The following is a 17,032-nucleotide window of genomic DNA, read 5'->3' as shown; positions in this document are numbered from 1 at the left end:
GTCAAAATTTTGGTGACGATCATTCGATTTCATCCTGGACACTACAGAAAATGGGCTAAAAGTGTTAAAAACCGGAATTTTCCTTTAAGTACACTATTTAGGTATCTATACTTTACTCCATTACTTGTTCTTCCTACTTCTGACTTCTACTCATTACATTTTCACACCAGTATCTGTACTTTCTATTCCTTACATTTTAAAACGTTACTCGTTACTCTTGGCTTCGGTTTTATGTTCAGAAATACGATAATGATAGTGATAATTATCGTGAAAACGTGAACTCATCATGTTTGGATTGGACTCACTTGATGAGATGACTGGAGTCTGGTGTGCTATTGCTTGTTTGGAAAGAAAACCTGCAGCCACACGGCCCTTTCTGGAACCACTTTGACCCCCCTGATCTAATGGCTGAGCAGTCCACTGGCCCTACCCATTACGTGGTTTGGGATGGCCCTTAATGTGGCGGACTCTCTGCCTAAACCGAGGGTTAATGTTATGCTATGTTCACACCCAAAGCAGCAGAGGCAGCAGAAGCAGCTAGTTTACATGCAAAGTCAATGGTTGACGCGCATCAAGGTGCAGCAAAAGTTCCTGCGGCGCGTTTTGAGCAGCAGGAGCAGCGCTTCAGAAGCAGCAGCTGCTGGAGTTGGAAAAATTGAACTTTTGCCGCTCGACGCTCCACATCAACCAATCAGAGAAGCTGATCTGTGAGCTGGTGAGGCAGTGCTGCTCATGCAGAGCACTGTGATCACTCCTCTGAAACAGTTTATTAAAGTACCTGCCTGTAAAATATGTCCGATTTTATTATTCTGGTGCCTGCAGTTTGGATTATGTACGTGAAAAACGCCTGCCGAAAACCACAAAGAGGCGACCGGGCCATAGGCTGCTGTTGAAGGGGTTTCCCAGTGACAGAGCACCGCTGGTTTACGGGGGTCTGAGCGGCTCCGACAGAAACAATATTTGAAGGCAGGATGGTAATCTGGATGAACTGACTGCACAGATGAAGTTTTCAGGAGGACTTTCTCACTAAAAAACATATTAAAACTACTTTTTACCCACTGATGACAGCAAAAAAAACTACCGTTGTTACAGGCAAAGAAAGGATGGGGTAGCTGCACCCAACGCCCATCAGACCCACTTTTCTGCTCTTGCTGCTTGCGGTCTGAACATAGCATTTAGGGAACCGCTGGGGATTCAGCTAAAGAGCCCCAGCTGCAAAGAATCTGCAGTGGCACTGAGACGTGATTTGACTCTTCCACTTATTGTAGAAGAGCTGTGGGAAGGTTTCAGTTTTTCCCATTTTGTTAGTTTTTTGTAACTAAAATTGGATAATTTAACTACTTAAGTTCTGTCTCATAGGTTGCTGATTTTGTATTGTACAGTTTTTTTGTTGTTGTTGTAATTTTGTTGAGGTAAATGTATGTAATGTTCCCTGTTGTGTCAAAAATTCCCTGATCTACCAGTATATGTGTTCCTCAGTTTGTTAGGTCAGTTAATACTTCAGTTACTTTTGTTACGTTTCGTTCTATTGACCTCATTTTCTTTTTGGGCCCAGGTTTATGTTTAGAGTGCCAGATTTTGTTGTAAATAAATTTGTCACCATTTTTTTCCAAGCTGCCCTGTGATTCTCTGATTTTTAATTTTTCCTTGGTCCCTCACATATAGCCTATGTCTTTGTTTTTTAAATATTCAAATATCTTTCAAGTTGCTTTTTACATATCATTAAAAACAACATAAATGAACGAAACAATCTTTAGAATTAAAGATGGAATTTTCTGTATTAGATTATTAACATTTTATCTTAATTGCTCACATTTTCATAATTCCCCCCCATTTTAAATACTGCCAATGACACCGCTCCAGATGAGAATATAAACTTTGAAAAACAATTTGAAAAGAATGCAGTTCATAATCTACAAAGGGAAATTTTAATTGAAAAACAAAGTGTAGAAGACTGCGTACGTTTAATATGCCATAATTTCAGATTTCTCATCAATTGAATCTTCCTTGGTCAGAAGGAATATATCAACTCCATCGGTGAGAAGGTTTATTGGTGGAATAGAAGCAGGTACATTGGGGAGGATGTTACAGATGATGATGAGGTTTTATTTTTAGTTTCTTAGGTATATACAATAAAGGTGCATATTTATAGCCATGCAGGCAAAACAGCTACACATGGTTGCAGGATGAAAATGGCCTGTAGTATCATAGAAATCCACTGGAGGGCGCCATAACAACACACATGGATTATCGGTCAAATACAGTAAACATACAACTGACAAAAACATAGGAAAATATGAAATGAACGGTAATTCCATCATATACTAATAAAATGATAATATATCTGGCAAAGTATAACAATGAGCTTGAATTATTATAAGTAAACTCTTGCATTGCCAGCAACCAGAGAAACACAAGGACAATTTCGCCTCCTGGGATAATAACTGACATGAAACACAATTAACGGACTTAAAATGTATATTCACATCGTTAAAAAAATGCGCACAGGTTTCATACACTCTGAATAAAGGAAGGATTAATGGTGGATGCTATTTTTACGCCACGAACCACACAGAAAAAACTATTTGCTGAGCTAAGTGAAATTGCAACTAAAAAATGAACAGATGCATCATGGGTAATGCGGTACTAAACAAACAGATGGACTTTTAACAAATAAAATATAAAAAAAAAAGGAAAAACATGAAATTATATTTAAAAAAAATATATTAAAACCTTTTCTTTTTCAAAGTTTAATTTCCGGATTGCATTTATTATTTTGATGTCCATTCTTTGCAACAATATTGGGACAAATGTCACTCCATAACAGTACCTACGCACCCACACTTTTTAATTGTTGTAGACAGTTTCATTCAATTCAAAGGTCAACCAAAGACACAAAAAACAAACACAGTATTTGTAAAGAAACAGGACTAAAGGTGAAATCCGGCAATCAACCAACCAGTGAATCAGCAAAGAGCTTCCTGTTTGTCACTCTTTGCAACTTGCTATTTTTAATGAACAGCACACATAAGTCAAACACGTAGTGTAATCTTTTAAATAGCTCTGTGGGTTGCCACTTTGTTCCCTCTTTGCTGCCTCCCCCCTGCAGTGAAGTGATGGAGGAAACAAAGCAGTAGAGCCTTATATAAATCCTCACAGTGTTTGCATGACTCCCAAAGCTCAACAGGGCAGGTTGGAGGAGCTCCTGTGAACAACAGGTATGACAAATTAAAGAAACGTCAAATGAAGTGTTTGTGTCGAGTAAAAACTTTTGTTTGTCCATCAGAATGGCTGCTAAAACGCTGACGCTCCGGCTTCTCCTGCTGGGGACGGTTCTGTCGCTGGCCAGCTGTCAGCACTGGTCGTTTGGTCTGAGCCCAGGAGGAAAGAGGGAATCGGATGGCTTTCCAGACATGCTGGACAGCGTAAGCAGCTGAGCATTTCTTTATAATCGCTCTGGCAGACGTTCTCCATGTATCATTTCTCCTGTAGCAGATATTTGAAGGTTTGGCGAATGCAGAGGCACCCTGCAGTGTTCTGGGCTGTGCAGAGGAGTCACCGTTTGCCAAATTCTACAGAATGAGGGGCCTTCTTGTAAGATCTGCATGAATTATTCCTGTTAGTGATGGTGAAATGTGGAAAAAGTTAGATAATGGTGATAAACATCATCAAAATCCTCATATTTCTTTTTCTCTTCTTTCAGGCGAGGGTACCTGAGGGGGAACGCAGACACCAGGCATTCAAACAGTGATGTCTTAGGCAATGATATGTTATAGATGTAGGAGTTGCTGCATATTTGCTTCTTTTTTTGCCCAATTCTGAATAAAAACTATAGAATCTTTTGCTTCAATCTGTTTTTCTTATTTTCTTTTGCAAAACGAGGAAGAAATATTGCATCATAAATCAAAACACCTCCTACTTTGCCTTTTAGGATTGCTTAAACTCTTTGAAGCATTTAAGTAATGAAAGAAAACATCCTTTATCACTCAGGTTGCAACATTCTTGAACAGGATCAGCTTTTTTTGGAATGGCTTCTCTCCTTGTGATATTTGTCTCTGTTCCCACCGTACATTTTGAAATGGATTGGGATCCAGACTGTTTCCTGGCTTCATCAGTCTGCTCATCTGTTTTGTTTTTATCTGGAGCAGTTTCATCATCCAGAAGGTGTGATACTTTATGCTTAACAGATGTAAGCTTTGCAATAAAACTACGATATGAAAAATAACTTTAGAACACAATCTGAGAAAAATGTTTCTTCCCCTTCCAGCATTTATGAGTTAAAGGAACGGACATCATGGACCTAAAAAACATTTCCACGATGTAGCCTCTAATTAAGCTAGGTCCTCACAAATTAACGCACAATTGTTATTAAAAGTGGAAGCCATTATGTAGTTTTTTAAAACTACAACATTTGATGTGTGAGGTTGCAGAAGTATAATCTGCCGTTTAGGCTACGTTCACACTGCAGCCTGAAGTGACCCAAATCCGATTTGTATGCTCATATGCGACCTGTATCTCATCTTTTCATGGTAGTCTGAACAACACAGATCCAATTTTTTCCCAATGTGACCCAGGCCACTTGGCTCTGTGGTCCTGAATCCAACAAAAGTCTGGTCGTTTCAAATGCAACCTGTGTCTGAATGGCCAGGTCGCATCTATCCGACCTGTACGCCTTTAATACCAGACATAGGTCGCTATTCTGCATCTTGCTACACAGAAGTGGAAAGAAAAATAACAATGGCGGACGATAATGTGGAAGGCATCTTGAACAGTTTTTAAGGTTGGGAAAGATTGCTAGATGCTCTCCAACACACTACCATCCATGTTTACTTCCGTAAACACAAAGCACACTTGCTTGTGACATCATTGCTTCCTCTACTTGCTTTGTATGAATGTAGTTCACACAGGAGATTACATACATGTCGCATATATTTGGAAATGTGAACTGCAACGCAAAAGAAATCTGATTTCACAAAAGAATCGTAATTAAGCATTAAGGCTGCAGTGTGAACGTAGCCTTGGATGGGTATGGGGTACTGCACTCTAACAAAGAAGCCAAACGACCTCCATTCCATAGGGGTGGACCCCTTTGTCTGTTCCAATTTGCATGTTTTCAAAACAAAAACAAGCCTTTGTTGGACTACTGTATAAAATCTCGAACTCAACGCTATTTCTGACATTTTGAATTGAAAAAGCTTCCTGGGTGGGAAGCGAAACGTCTAAAAACTTGGAAACCAAGTCCAGTGGATTGTTTTTAATTTTCTGTTTTTTGGAACTCCAGATTATTCAGATCAGACAGAAAGCATCTACACCACAGATTAAAAACTGTGTTTAAAGTGTGGCCTTTGACTAGGACATTCTATAACCACTGTGTTGTAGCTCTGGCTGTATATTTAAATGACTCTTTGATTCCTGTCATGTATCTTTTACCACCTTGTTCCCTTCAATACTAAATGAGATAATCTTCCTGCTGTTTCTTCTTCATGGCTGTGACATTTCATGCTTGAGGCCCTCCCATGAAGGCCAGAACTGCAGACTTTATAATTATTTGATCTCTAACCAACACATCCTCCCTAAGCTGTGGCTTATTGGCTGCTTCTTTTATTAATGCTCTCCTTTTCAAAGCCTCTCGGTTTAAGTCGATGGCAAATTGGGATTCAGGTGATGAATAGAACAGAGCTCTGTGAGACGTTTAAAGCTTGGCTTAATATTTATGGCCTGTTATTGCTTTAAAGAACCCCACCTTATTATCCCAGACCTGTCAGCTTTGTTCTTTGGTCTACATGAGCCTTTATCCCTCTGGTCTTCTCTAATAAACCTCCCAGCCTTCAGAAGGCAGCTGTATTTTGTTTACACTGGAACAAAGTTGCACACATTTATGTTTGGTGATTAGAAAAATAATGAACGCAGCTGACAGCAGCGGCAAAGATAGAGGCGGGTCCAGGGGTGATCATGGCCACCTTTAACCAATCATTGCCCACCCCCCACCACTAGGTGATTTGTTGCTCCCATATTATGATTACTGCCCCTACAACAAGCGGTTCCCCTCCAAATCAGAGGGTGGCAGCAGCGATACACTCAAATGGAACTTCCTAACTAATTTGACATTTTAACTCTTAGTATATTAGTCATAAAGTGACAATAATGATACAGTACCTCATTATCCACATGCATATCCCAACATTAAAGATGACTAATACAGAATACATGCTCTGTTTAGAATAGTTTTTTTGGTTTTATACTATGGGCCGCTTGTAAAGTTAATCAGTGAAAAAATTAGGAGCAATATTTATGGTTATTTATGTGTTTCAAGAAAAAAAATAAGTGGATTATTTTTTTTCCCCCCAAGTCATTTTTTCACTATCTTACTTTATCAAATAGATATTATCTCCAAACTAAATATTTAGTTTGGATCTAAATATTGATTTAAAAAACTAAATATGTTAAGTTAAAAAAAACAAGAAACTAAAAAAAAAAAAAAAAAAAAAGATAAAAAAGAAACCTCCAGTGGATTGTTTTTTAACTTTTTTGAGCTGGCTGTAATGCTTCCTGTTCCCCCACCAGAGGGCGCTAGATATAACTAGAAAATTCCTATTCTAGAGTCTTTAAAACTTGTTTTTTTCTTTTTTCCTCTTTTTGGTATTTTTGTGACTTCTGTTGCAGATTGTATTAAACGATAAAGATCAAATGAACTCAAAGTCAGTTAATAAGCCTTTTTCCCGGTTTTTAAAATTCATATATTATCCCCCTGCAGAATATCAATCAGTTTTATTAGTAGTGGATAAACAACATGATAATTATTCGAGGCAGGCGACATGTGTGTTTGCCAATAGGGTTTGAAATTTAAACAAACTGAATGAGAGATCGAAGTTTATTCATAATAGTGAATTCACTAGGCAGTACCAGCCTGTAATATCCTGCTGACAAGCCAATGGGCAAAGCACAGCCTTATCTTCAATGCAAAGTGTATTTTTTATCAAATTAGTTCAATCCATCTCTTACTCAGGCGTCACCGAGCAAACATATAAGGCAGAAAACTGTTTCCATTGGTTTCATATTGCAGATAGGACTGCACCCACTCTTGATGAACACACACCCAACGCCACATGAGTGTCGTAGCTATGCTTTATTAGAAATGATCTGACAAGCATTCCATATAGGAAAAGCAAGAGCACAGCAGGATGTAAATTATTCATATATGATCAATACCATCATGAACAATGAGTCCGTGCCAATCCACTCTTCTGTTTTTAATCAGAGGCAATCGTCGCCTGCAGTTAATCTGAAATATTAAATCACTTAGAGGAAAGTAATGTGCAACAATCAGAGCTGAAGACACACACATACACACACATGGGCTCCCACAGCTACGGAGTCCAATAATTACTTCTAATTTGTCTCACTCAGACCAGTCAGACGCATTTAACTAATTAGAGACAACACTGACCAGAGTTGCAGTAAATAGACAAGCTTTTATCTTTAACAGGTAGAGTTAAAGACATAAAAGTGGCCTCACAGTGGGAACAGTTTGATTAGATGTACTTAGTAGAATCTTGCCAATTTTCAAAATTGAATTACTGTTAATTACCTACCTTATGTTAAAAAACAGACTAATTATAACAATTAGACTTTAATAAGTTATAAAAAAAACTGCTGAAATGTCAGTTTACTTTTTCATCTATTCTAACAAACCATCCATCCATGGAAAGATTAAATCTTTGCTCTAACAACAGAACTCTACGAGGTGTGGGACAGTTTTTAATTTATGTTTAAACATTATATTTACAATCAATTTGCTTGATGGAAATTCAAAGAATATAAGCAAATAAAGCCTCCATATCAATTTTCTGGAGTAGTTTCCTGGCTAATGTCATGTCACTAAGCTAGCAAAGGGGACCTTGCTTTATTTTTTTGCTTTCTTTTTTCTTTATATTTTTTGCTTTATCTTTTTTATTTATCTTTTTTTCTTTAATTTTACAGGAGTAATAACAGTTGTTCTCTTTAATAATAATTTCAATATTGGGGTCCACCATTTTATGTGAGGAAAATTTTAAGACTTACTAAGCAAACTTTAATCAATAAATCAAATTGTTTTTAAATCAAAACTAAGATGAAATATTCATATTAATAAATCAGAAGAACACAGCAGAGAAGGTATTGACCCAGGCCTGGTTGTTGCCCTGATATGACATTGAAAGTCATAAAACAATAAAATCAACCAACTGAATTGACCCGTTTCTCATAGATATCTCCAGAAAGGGGAAGCACCTGATATGAGGAGGGATAACTGAGAAAGATAGGCTGCAAGCAAATAATGACTTAGCTAATTTGTTTAATTGACTCGTAAATTAGCCAAGGAAAACGAAGAACCCTAAATTTGACTATTTCCCATGATAGAAAACATCAAAACAACGTTTCTGCATGGATTCATTAGACATTGCATTACAATAGAAAAGGCAAAAAAAAAAAAGATTAGAAAAGCAGGCAAAAAAAGGAGAATTTAAATGCTCAAAACAACAGCTTGAGCATATCTCTAGCCAACTAGTTCATGTTGTTCCTGTGATCTGCTGCGATTGCTTATATGAGAATCTCTCTCTAAATTAAAATGCAAGGGAGCCAAGATGCTAATCTTTCTGGAACTGCTCCACCGACGAGGAGAGTCTGGCCCGGTGGACTCATTAAGGGTCTATCTCCAGCTGAGCTTCATTTCATAGCTCACTAATATGCCTGGAGCCTGGCTACAATGGTTAAAAACACAGAATGGCATAACTCAGGTTCCAGTCATTGCCAAGTGCCACTGAAGCATGGCGGCACCTCCTGCATTTCTGTTCTTCACAAAACAAGAAGTGCTGCTTCACTCTGGTGAAGCTCTGAAATGGAGAGGCAGGTGAGAGGGCTGAAATGTGGGAGCAGACGAGGTAGAAGTCTGCAAAAGGCCAGTCCAGGCCAAGACAGCGGAAGCATACAGTTAATTGTGCTGACAAGGACCTATGCGATCTCTCCCACAGACTGAACTCTCTTGGAAAACAACCTGCAGTTATGCTTTTTATTCACAAATTATAAAAAAGTTAACCATAATTGGCAGCTAAACCATTTCCTTTTCTTTCCATCAATATTTATTTTCTCTACAGCTGGATTAAAACAGTTCTTGTGGGATATCTTTGTAATAAATGTTATCAATTCTGATTAATCTTCTAACCCTTTTTGCAGTTTAATATCTATCATTAAGAAAGAACGCTCAATTTTACATGCGTGTCTAAAACGTTTGTCATCCCAAACATCCCTTCTGAATAATGCAAACAGCAACAGCACACTTATCTTGACCTCAGATATATCTTAAAATATTAATATTGCAAAAAGATGATTTATATCTTTTACTAACACAGGCCTCCATTAGGCTTTAGCAACGTCCCATTAATCAGAAGCTGATAGGATGTTGGAAAAATACACAAGCTCCATGTTTTTTTTACAGTTAATCAGGGTTATTCAAACCATCGACACACACATGCATTTTGTTCTCCTTTGCTTATATAACCAAAAGGCTAAAATGTTCCCATCTAACTTTAGTTTTAACTAAAAGGCTGCAATAAATATATTCATTTTAAAATCATGTTTTTTTTCCAAGGTTCTTAATGGCATTTATAAGACGATTAATCCATCCACAGATGGAAATGTACAGGTTTCAAAATTTCAAATCAATATCTCAAATGACCTTTAATCAATTATACTTTGTATTATTTATTTTTTTATTACTTATGAGTTGTTTGCATCTACACAGATTTCCAAATGGCTACACAATGTCCTCACCAGAACCATATATCTTGATCAGTTGTCGAAAACGTTTTCTGCTTAAAAACAAATTCATGGATGTTTGGGTTAACCCCAGGGCTGGCCCAAAGGAAAACAAGCTAAGGGGCTGCTTAGGGCACCAAGGCTCCCCCAGACCAAAATTTATTTGTATTTAATTTTCTATAGATTTGTTTAATGATATTAATTTGATTATAATAACAGAAAACTATTTTATTTTAAATTGTACATTTAATTTTCTTTAATACATCCTTTAATACATCTATTAGAATTAAGTAATAAGTAACAAGATTAAATCTATGTGTTAAGGCAATTTAAATATAGCTTTTGCATATATATTTACATAGTTCAAAAAGACTAATATTCCAACTTTAAATGTTGTTTTTCAAACAATTTTTTTCTTGGTTTAAGGAAACTTAATTTGAATAATTTAGGTATATAATTAACATTTTATATATTTTATTATTTATCTGTATGATTTAATTTGTTGTTCGTCTTCTGGCACCATGGATTATATTTTTCAGATTAGCGTTTCTGTATGTATATATAAAATTTTAGAGTGAGAGTAGTCACTACTCTCACTCTAAAATTTTGATGAAGATGGATGGAGAAAAAGGTAACTGCAAGAAAATATGAACACTTTGTTCTTAGACAGGAAAAAAAAATCTTTATGGATTACTGAAAATAACCTAACAATAAACTGTAAAAGCGATAGAAAGAATTGTTGACTTCATGACATATAAATAATATAGAATGTATTAGTCTCTATATGTAATACTGTAGTCTTACTCAGGACATATGAGACACACAAAAGTGGAGGAATGTGCTCTGGTCAGACGAAACCCTAACAGAACATTTTGGATTATATGTAAAGTCCAGTGGCAGAAAACTTAAACCTCATACTTTGAACATATCATTCCTATAGGCTGCAGCATCATGTGGGAGCAGGTGGAAGGGAAGATAACGGGGGTTCCTGGAAGAGAACCGGGTAGAGGCTGTAAAAGATTGGAGACTGGATTGTTGGATCCTCGTCCGGCTGGACAATGATTCTAATGACACAGCCAAAACTCCAGTATCGCAATTCAGGGATATCTATGGGGTAGAATGGCCTAGTCAAAGCTTAAGTACAAGTTCCTTTTCCATTTGAATCAAATCGAAAAATTCTACTTACTGGAACTATCCAACCAATTTGACTGAGGTTTAGCTCAGGTGACTTTTTTTAGCCTCTTAATTAGACTGTTTTATTTTTTTCTGGCCTATCATGTAAAACATAAATGAACTACATTGAAATTTAAGGCTGTAAATTTGGAAAAATATTCATGAATACTTGTCATATACTTATTTAAGAAACAAGTTTGATAGTATAATTTGATTTTAGCCCCAGGAGGTTTTTTAAATTACTTTAAAGTCATAAGAATGGGTGCAATAATTGTGAATGTCCGGTTAAAAGATGGTGTAATGAAGTTTATTGTTTCAATGTAACATAGAGCTAACCCGAATATTACAGCACAAGTTTTATCATTAAAGATATACGATCTAATGCGATTATAAATGCACGGTGTCTAACAACAGGTCACTGAGAGATATTTGCTAGGCTACAAAGTGCTCTTTACTTTAGACCACATCATAAACTATAACTCTATCATGTGATATATTTACAGCAGAAGAAACCTGCTCTGACAAAGTCCTTTACTGTCACTTTTATTTTGTTTTATTGCAGCGGATATACGATTGCTGTACGGCACATTTTATGGCAGACACTATCCCACACATATATACAGATTGGAGTCCAGAACCAGGCTGACAGCAGGAGATGTATACAGCTCCAGCCGAGGTTATCTGAGAACCACTGTTACAGCACTGGCGGTGATTTTAGACAATGATAAAAGTATAAGACGGCGCCCGTAAATCGACTGAATGAGCCCCTAGAGCCACATCTAAAGCACTAATACTGCATTAGTTGATAATCATTAACAGGTAACAATCCCCTTGATATTTTCATTAGCGCCATTAAAAAAAGGAACTTAATTAAAAACAACATATCCTTGCTTTTCCCAACATTCGCTGGGGTTAAGCTCATTTACATTTCACGTTAGGTCCTCTGATAACTCCAGACATAAGAAAAGATGCTAGACTTTTACAGAGAAACATGTCGAAGGGTGTAAAGGGTGTCTGTTCACTTGTAGGTCCTTACATCATATGGCCATGTCAAGTGTCCTCTGTTGTCCATCAGTAGTTTAGCTTGTCCAACCTTTGTCCCAATTGTTATCTACTTCCTCTTTATCGAAAACCCTCTCTAAATCATAAAAAAGTCCACAATTTGCTTTTCAGTATTGTTTCATAGAGTTATAGTTTACGAAGAGAGAAGTTTCTTCAAAGTCAAAATGAAAAAACCCAATGATGGGATAGTTTCGGGTATGGTATCCTACGATTTAAGAGTTAAAGGTGATAGATCCATTACTGAAGACTGACCCTTTGGTGACCTCTGTGCTGACGGTGGAGAGTGGGACGATTTCGTACCTGTCCACAGCCCCCCAGCACCGACAGCGCAACACCGTGGACTTGAGCTGCTTCTGGAAGTTGCTGTTTAGGAACCCATAGATGATTGGGTTGACGCAAGTGGAGACCATGGCAGTGAGGTGGCAGAAAGAAAAGATGACGTCGTCTTGGCCACAAGACGGGATGGCTTCGTGGTTCCAGTCAAACACTGTGTTGAAGATGTTTAGAGGAAGCCAGGACAGGGCGAACGCCACCACGATAGAGATCAGCATGGCGTTGATCCTCGTCGAGCCCTTGTTCTTTTTCTGAGTCGCATTCCTGCCCCGCTCAACCATATCCTTCCTCCTTCTCAAGCGCAGGTAGATGTGCAGGTAGCAGACCAAGATAAGCGTGAGAGGGAGCAGGTACTGGAAGACGAGTAAGGAAGTGGTGTACGCGCGGCGCTTCTCAACTGACGGCCACTGCTCCATGCAAATGAGGTGGTCTCTGACAGGAATGGGGAGGCTCAGGTTCTGGAAAGGCAAGGTAAGCACGCTGTACTTGAGGAAAGGCACAGACATAAGACAGGCCAGGATCCAGGTGACAGCCACCGCGAAGTAGGACTGGCTCACCAGTGGTTTCCAACCCGTCGGATGGACTATGAGTTGGTAGCGCTCCATGGCAATGAGGACGAGGGAGAAGATTGAAACGGTTACTGAAATGCACTGGATAAAGGGTGTCAGCTTGCACAGGGTATCTCCCAGGATCCACTGGTCCATCAGTGTGTAGATGATAGTAACTGGCAGGCATATGATGCACATTAGAATGTCAGAACAAGACAGATTGACGATGAAGATGTTGGTAACATTTTGCATCTCCTTGTGCCGCATGATGACAAACACCAGACAGGAGTTCCCAATGAGGCCCACAGCCATGACTATGCTGTAAGCAATGATTAGGAAAGTGGTCCCGCTCACTGAGAGCGAGCAGTCCTCAGTGGATTCCCACGGTATCTCTTTCCACAAGGTCTGATTGTGGCTGGCATTATGCTGTAGCTCCATGACCCGATGTTTCTTGGCTCCCGTCAGAGAAAGGACTAAAATCAGTTCACTTTGCCAGACTTGATTTGACTTTTATTTACACATTTTATTGTGTCATGATTTGTAGGTTCAGGTTCGTGTTTATCTTCTTTGTAGCCTAAAAAGAGAGAAAAGTTTACTTGACACAAATTTAAAGAGCTAAGGAGCAAAAATACATTAAGAACAGCTACTCTGATTTACTGAAAGCTGATTCCAAGATTTGACTACTACTGTATTCAATAAGCAAATCTGATTCTGTAGGTCAAGTTTTATTGTCTTGTACCATTACATTTTTTGGTTCCCCCAATACCTTGAAACTGACCCCTTTTTCATCATTCTGTTTCATTCTTTCTCTATTATCCCACTCTGCAGAATCTGTTAATTCAATCTCTAATGTTATGCTCTCTGTGCTTTTTGTCATAGAAGCTTCACCTCATCTGTTCCTTTGACACCATCCTGGAGAGAAATATCAGCTGTGCTGCTGCCATCAACACCTTGTTTATGGATGTTGGAGATCGGCCTGTTTTTCCGGTGTAGTCCTGTTTCTCTGGCTGTGACTGGCTGGATGTGCTCTCTTCATCCTCTAACATGGGAGCTGGCTCAGAGCTCTTCTGCCTGGCTGTGTGTTTCCTGGATGGGGCCGTCTTTTACGGTTGCTTTTTGTTTCTATTCTTCTTTCTCCTTGCACCCCAGTTTGCCTCAGCAGATGGCCGCTCACACTGAGCCTGGTTCTGCTGAATATTTCCTCCTGTTAAAAGGTAGTTTTTCCTCTCCACTGTCACTACAAGCATGCTTAGTGTGAGGGATTGCATTCAAATCAATGAGTTGATGCAATTAACTGGTTTTCCTTAGATAGAAAACTGAATCAATCTGACTGGATGATCTGGTGAACTGTAAAGTGCCTTGAGATGACGTGTTGTGAATTGGCGCTATATAAATAAACTGAATTGAATTGATTTGAATTGTCAACAGAATTGGTTTTAAATCAAAGCATTGGGCTCCTGTGATACATTTTGTCTAAACACCATGAAACTGGCATGCACCTTAGATTATCATACTGTGAAGATCTCATGCAGAATGCCTCATTGCCTCTATGCATATTAGAGACAAATTCCACTTTATGCATACAGGCAATGGATTTGCTATTAGAATAATGGGAAATTCATGATGGAAATGAACAATGTTTATATGCAAATATGAGGCTGTGAGGAGGAACACAGATTTTTCTCTCTCCTTGAGTGCAGTCTATGAAAATAACTGATGCACTCATGGGAGATCATCAAGAAAACAAAACAAAAAACAAAAAAAGATCCTGAGTTTTGCAGCATTGCTTTAATAGCCCGCTGATTTAAATTTCCATTACAATAACAAGGATAATCACTGCACTTTCATTGGCAATCGTTTCCCATCGCTGTATTCGTTCCTTTTGATGGTGAGAATCTATTTTGTTTCTCTCCATAAAGAACAGAGTCCCCAGTCACAACAGCCACCATCCGTGTATGACAGCACATGCAGTCTTTACAGGCACCCACAGTATAAATTAATGTACTGGAAAATATCACAGAAATGAGGTTCCATTAAACCAAGATGAAGAATATCTGTATATTTTGCATGGATATCCTTATTTACATGCATATTTCTTAGAGTACATACACAGCAATAAAATCATTACTGATAAGCTGGTATGATATGCCGATGGCTCCATTCAACCGGAATACTAGTTTTGCAACACGGCTATCCAAACAGAATTATATCTGCAGGATATATCATATTTAACTTTACAGACGACTCCTTAACAATGATAAATGTTGACAGGTGGGACATTAATGGCTTGTGGCCGTCTCTGTTATGAGCTGTAATGACCTATTAGGATGTGCTGTTTCATTTGCGGTGATTAGCCTGAGTGTTCCTCATCAAAGAAGCACACGCACAAAACTAGTTTACATATCGTAGAAAATGATTCCTATGACAAGCACACAGAGAAAGCAACCCTGCAGCTTAACCTGGTCAAACCTTTTTGCTTCCTTACATACTGCAGCCTTGATGCTGATTATTTATGGCAGAATTTGGACGTTTAAAGAGATGCAGTTTTGTGCGTTTTGTCTGCTGGCAGAGAAGGCAGTTTATGCAAGGAAATGTACAAAAGCAATCACTTGAAGCTTACAAGCTTTCACCCTTAATCACACAAGTGATTGTTACAAGGAATAAAAGCTGCAGAAAAATATTAATATAAAGGGAAACTCAATGGAGTTGAATTTGTTTTTATCAATTTTCATTTAAATACATAAAGGGGAAATTTTAAAGAATGAAACACATAAGGACAGATAGATTGTCAGGGGCTGAAGGTGTGACCTACCCGCCTCCCTGGATCCACACACCGGCTGCAGCTGTGTCTCTGCCCGCAGCCCAGCTGCAGGTAAGGGACGCTGCTGTAAGGAGAGATGCAAGTCTGTTCCCCTTTAGGGACCCGATAGCAGGTAACTGAACAGGAGCCACATGCACTGTTATGGAGCTGGGTGGAGAATCACAGGTAAATCAGAGAAAAGAATAAGTCCAATAATTGCAGGTCATTAAGGTAAATCTCTATATACAGCAGAAAAAGTGAGTCCTGGAGGTTTTTTGGTTTAAAAAAAATAAAAATCCCAGTTTGACAAATAGTAAAATCCCTAATTATAATATAATTAATATAATTAGCTGTCTTTTCTTACCGCAGAAACCTGTTCTTCTGCGACTGTTGCGCATCAGGTGAGCTGAGGGTCTGTGTCCTGCCAGGATCCCGGACAGGAGCTGGGCTTTCTCTTAAAGCGCCTTCATCATGCCTCTCTCTCTGGCGGGGATGAGACTACCGACGGGGAACATCTTACATAATAACTTCTGCAAGGCACACACGCGCGCGCCAACGCGTGAACACGCGGGGCGCTGTCGCCCCTTGCGCGTGCGCCACAACACGGGGCCAATAAGGAAATTGAGACGTCTGAGCTGTGCGGTGCACCCACCTGAAGCTCATTAAAGGAGAGAAGGGACAGTCTGAGACTTCACTCCATCATCTAATATTTATATAAACATAAACACTGAATAAAATCTTATTTAGTCTGTTATAGGTTATAAATATTTTAAATATACCCCTTCAACAGAGGCGTAGCCAGAAAAAGGGTGGCCAGGAAATAACCAATGTACACTGAGGGGTGGATGAAAGCGGATAGGCACCAGAAAGGTCAACCTACACTGTTCCAACAGGAAATTAACGAGCAAAACATCCATATTTTCTAAATAAAGGCAAACTATACTTTCATACAGCCTTTGCTAACAAATAGACGCATATATTTAAACATCCGTAATTTCTAAATTAAAGATATAGTGAATAAAATTATTTCAGTTTTGAGTTCTGGGGCGTAAATCTTTTCCATTGTCGTTACTTACCTACTTGTATAAATAAACTTTCTGCATACAATTTAAAAAAGATATTTACAAGAACTAATATCTACATAAATTGATTATTTGATAAGTTTTTATGAAAATTGTTATTGATGTTTGATTTCACTGAAGACTCCTAGATGACTTGCAGAGACCCTGTCATGGTTTTGGTTATGTTGTGCTTTACTTTGCTCCTTGTTTTCTAGTTTTATTGCTTTAATTCCTATTTTATTGTAGTTTCTTGATTTATGTTA

At 38.3% G+C, this 17,032-nt stretch overlaps 2 protein-coding genes across 2 annotated transcripts; one reads left to right on the top strand and one right to left on the bottom strand.

Moving 5' to 3' along the window:
• The first annotated feature begins 3,163 nt into the window (after nucleotides 1-3,163).
• Nucleotides 3,164-3,785, top strand: LOC107081798 (progonadoliberin-1-like). The gene is made up of 4 exons (XM_015370044.1): nucleotides 3,164-3,218; nucleotides 3,287-3,425; nucleotides 3,493-3,594; nucleotides 3,704-3,785. The coding sequence occupies exons 2-4, from the start codon at nucleotides 3,288-3,290 to the stop codon at nucleotides 3,749-3,751; spliced, it is 288 nt and encodes a 95-aa protein (XP_015225530.1). The 5' UTR covers nucleotides 3,164-3,218; nucleotide 3,287; the 3' UTR covers nucleotides 3,752-3,785.
• Nucleotides 3,786-11,276: 7,491 nt separating this feature from the next.
• LOC107081794 (neuropeptide Y receptor type 1-like) lies at nucleotides 11,277-16,210 on the bottom strand. Its single transcript, XM_015370041.1, has 3 exons — nucleotides 16,073-16,210; nucleotides 15,721-15,876; nucleotides 11,277-13,482 (listed from the first exon to the last, which is right to left on the bottom strand). Exon 3 carries the CDS (start codon nucleotides 13,344-13,346, stop codon nucleotides 12,240-12,242), a length of 1,107 nt encoding a protein of 368 aa, XP_015225527.1. The 5' UTR covers nucleotides 13,347-13,482; nucleotides 15,721-15,876; nucleotides 16,073-16,210; the 3' UTR covers nucleotides 11,277-12,239.
• Nucleotides 16,211-17,032: the final 822 nt, after the last annotated feature.

The sequence above is a fragment of the Cyprinodon variegatus genome, unplaced genomic scaffold, assembly GCF_000732505.1.
Source record: "Cyprinodon variegatus isolate N-32 unplaced genomic scaffold, C_variegatus-1.0 Scaffold41, whole genome shotgun sequence".
NCBI classification, from domain to species: Eukaryota; Metazoa; Chordata; class Actinopteri; order Cyprinodontiformes; family Cyprinodontidae; genus Cyprinodon; species Cyprinodon variegatus.
This window is presented reverse-complemented; position numbering and strand designations above follow the sequence as displayed.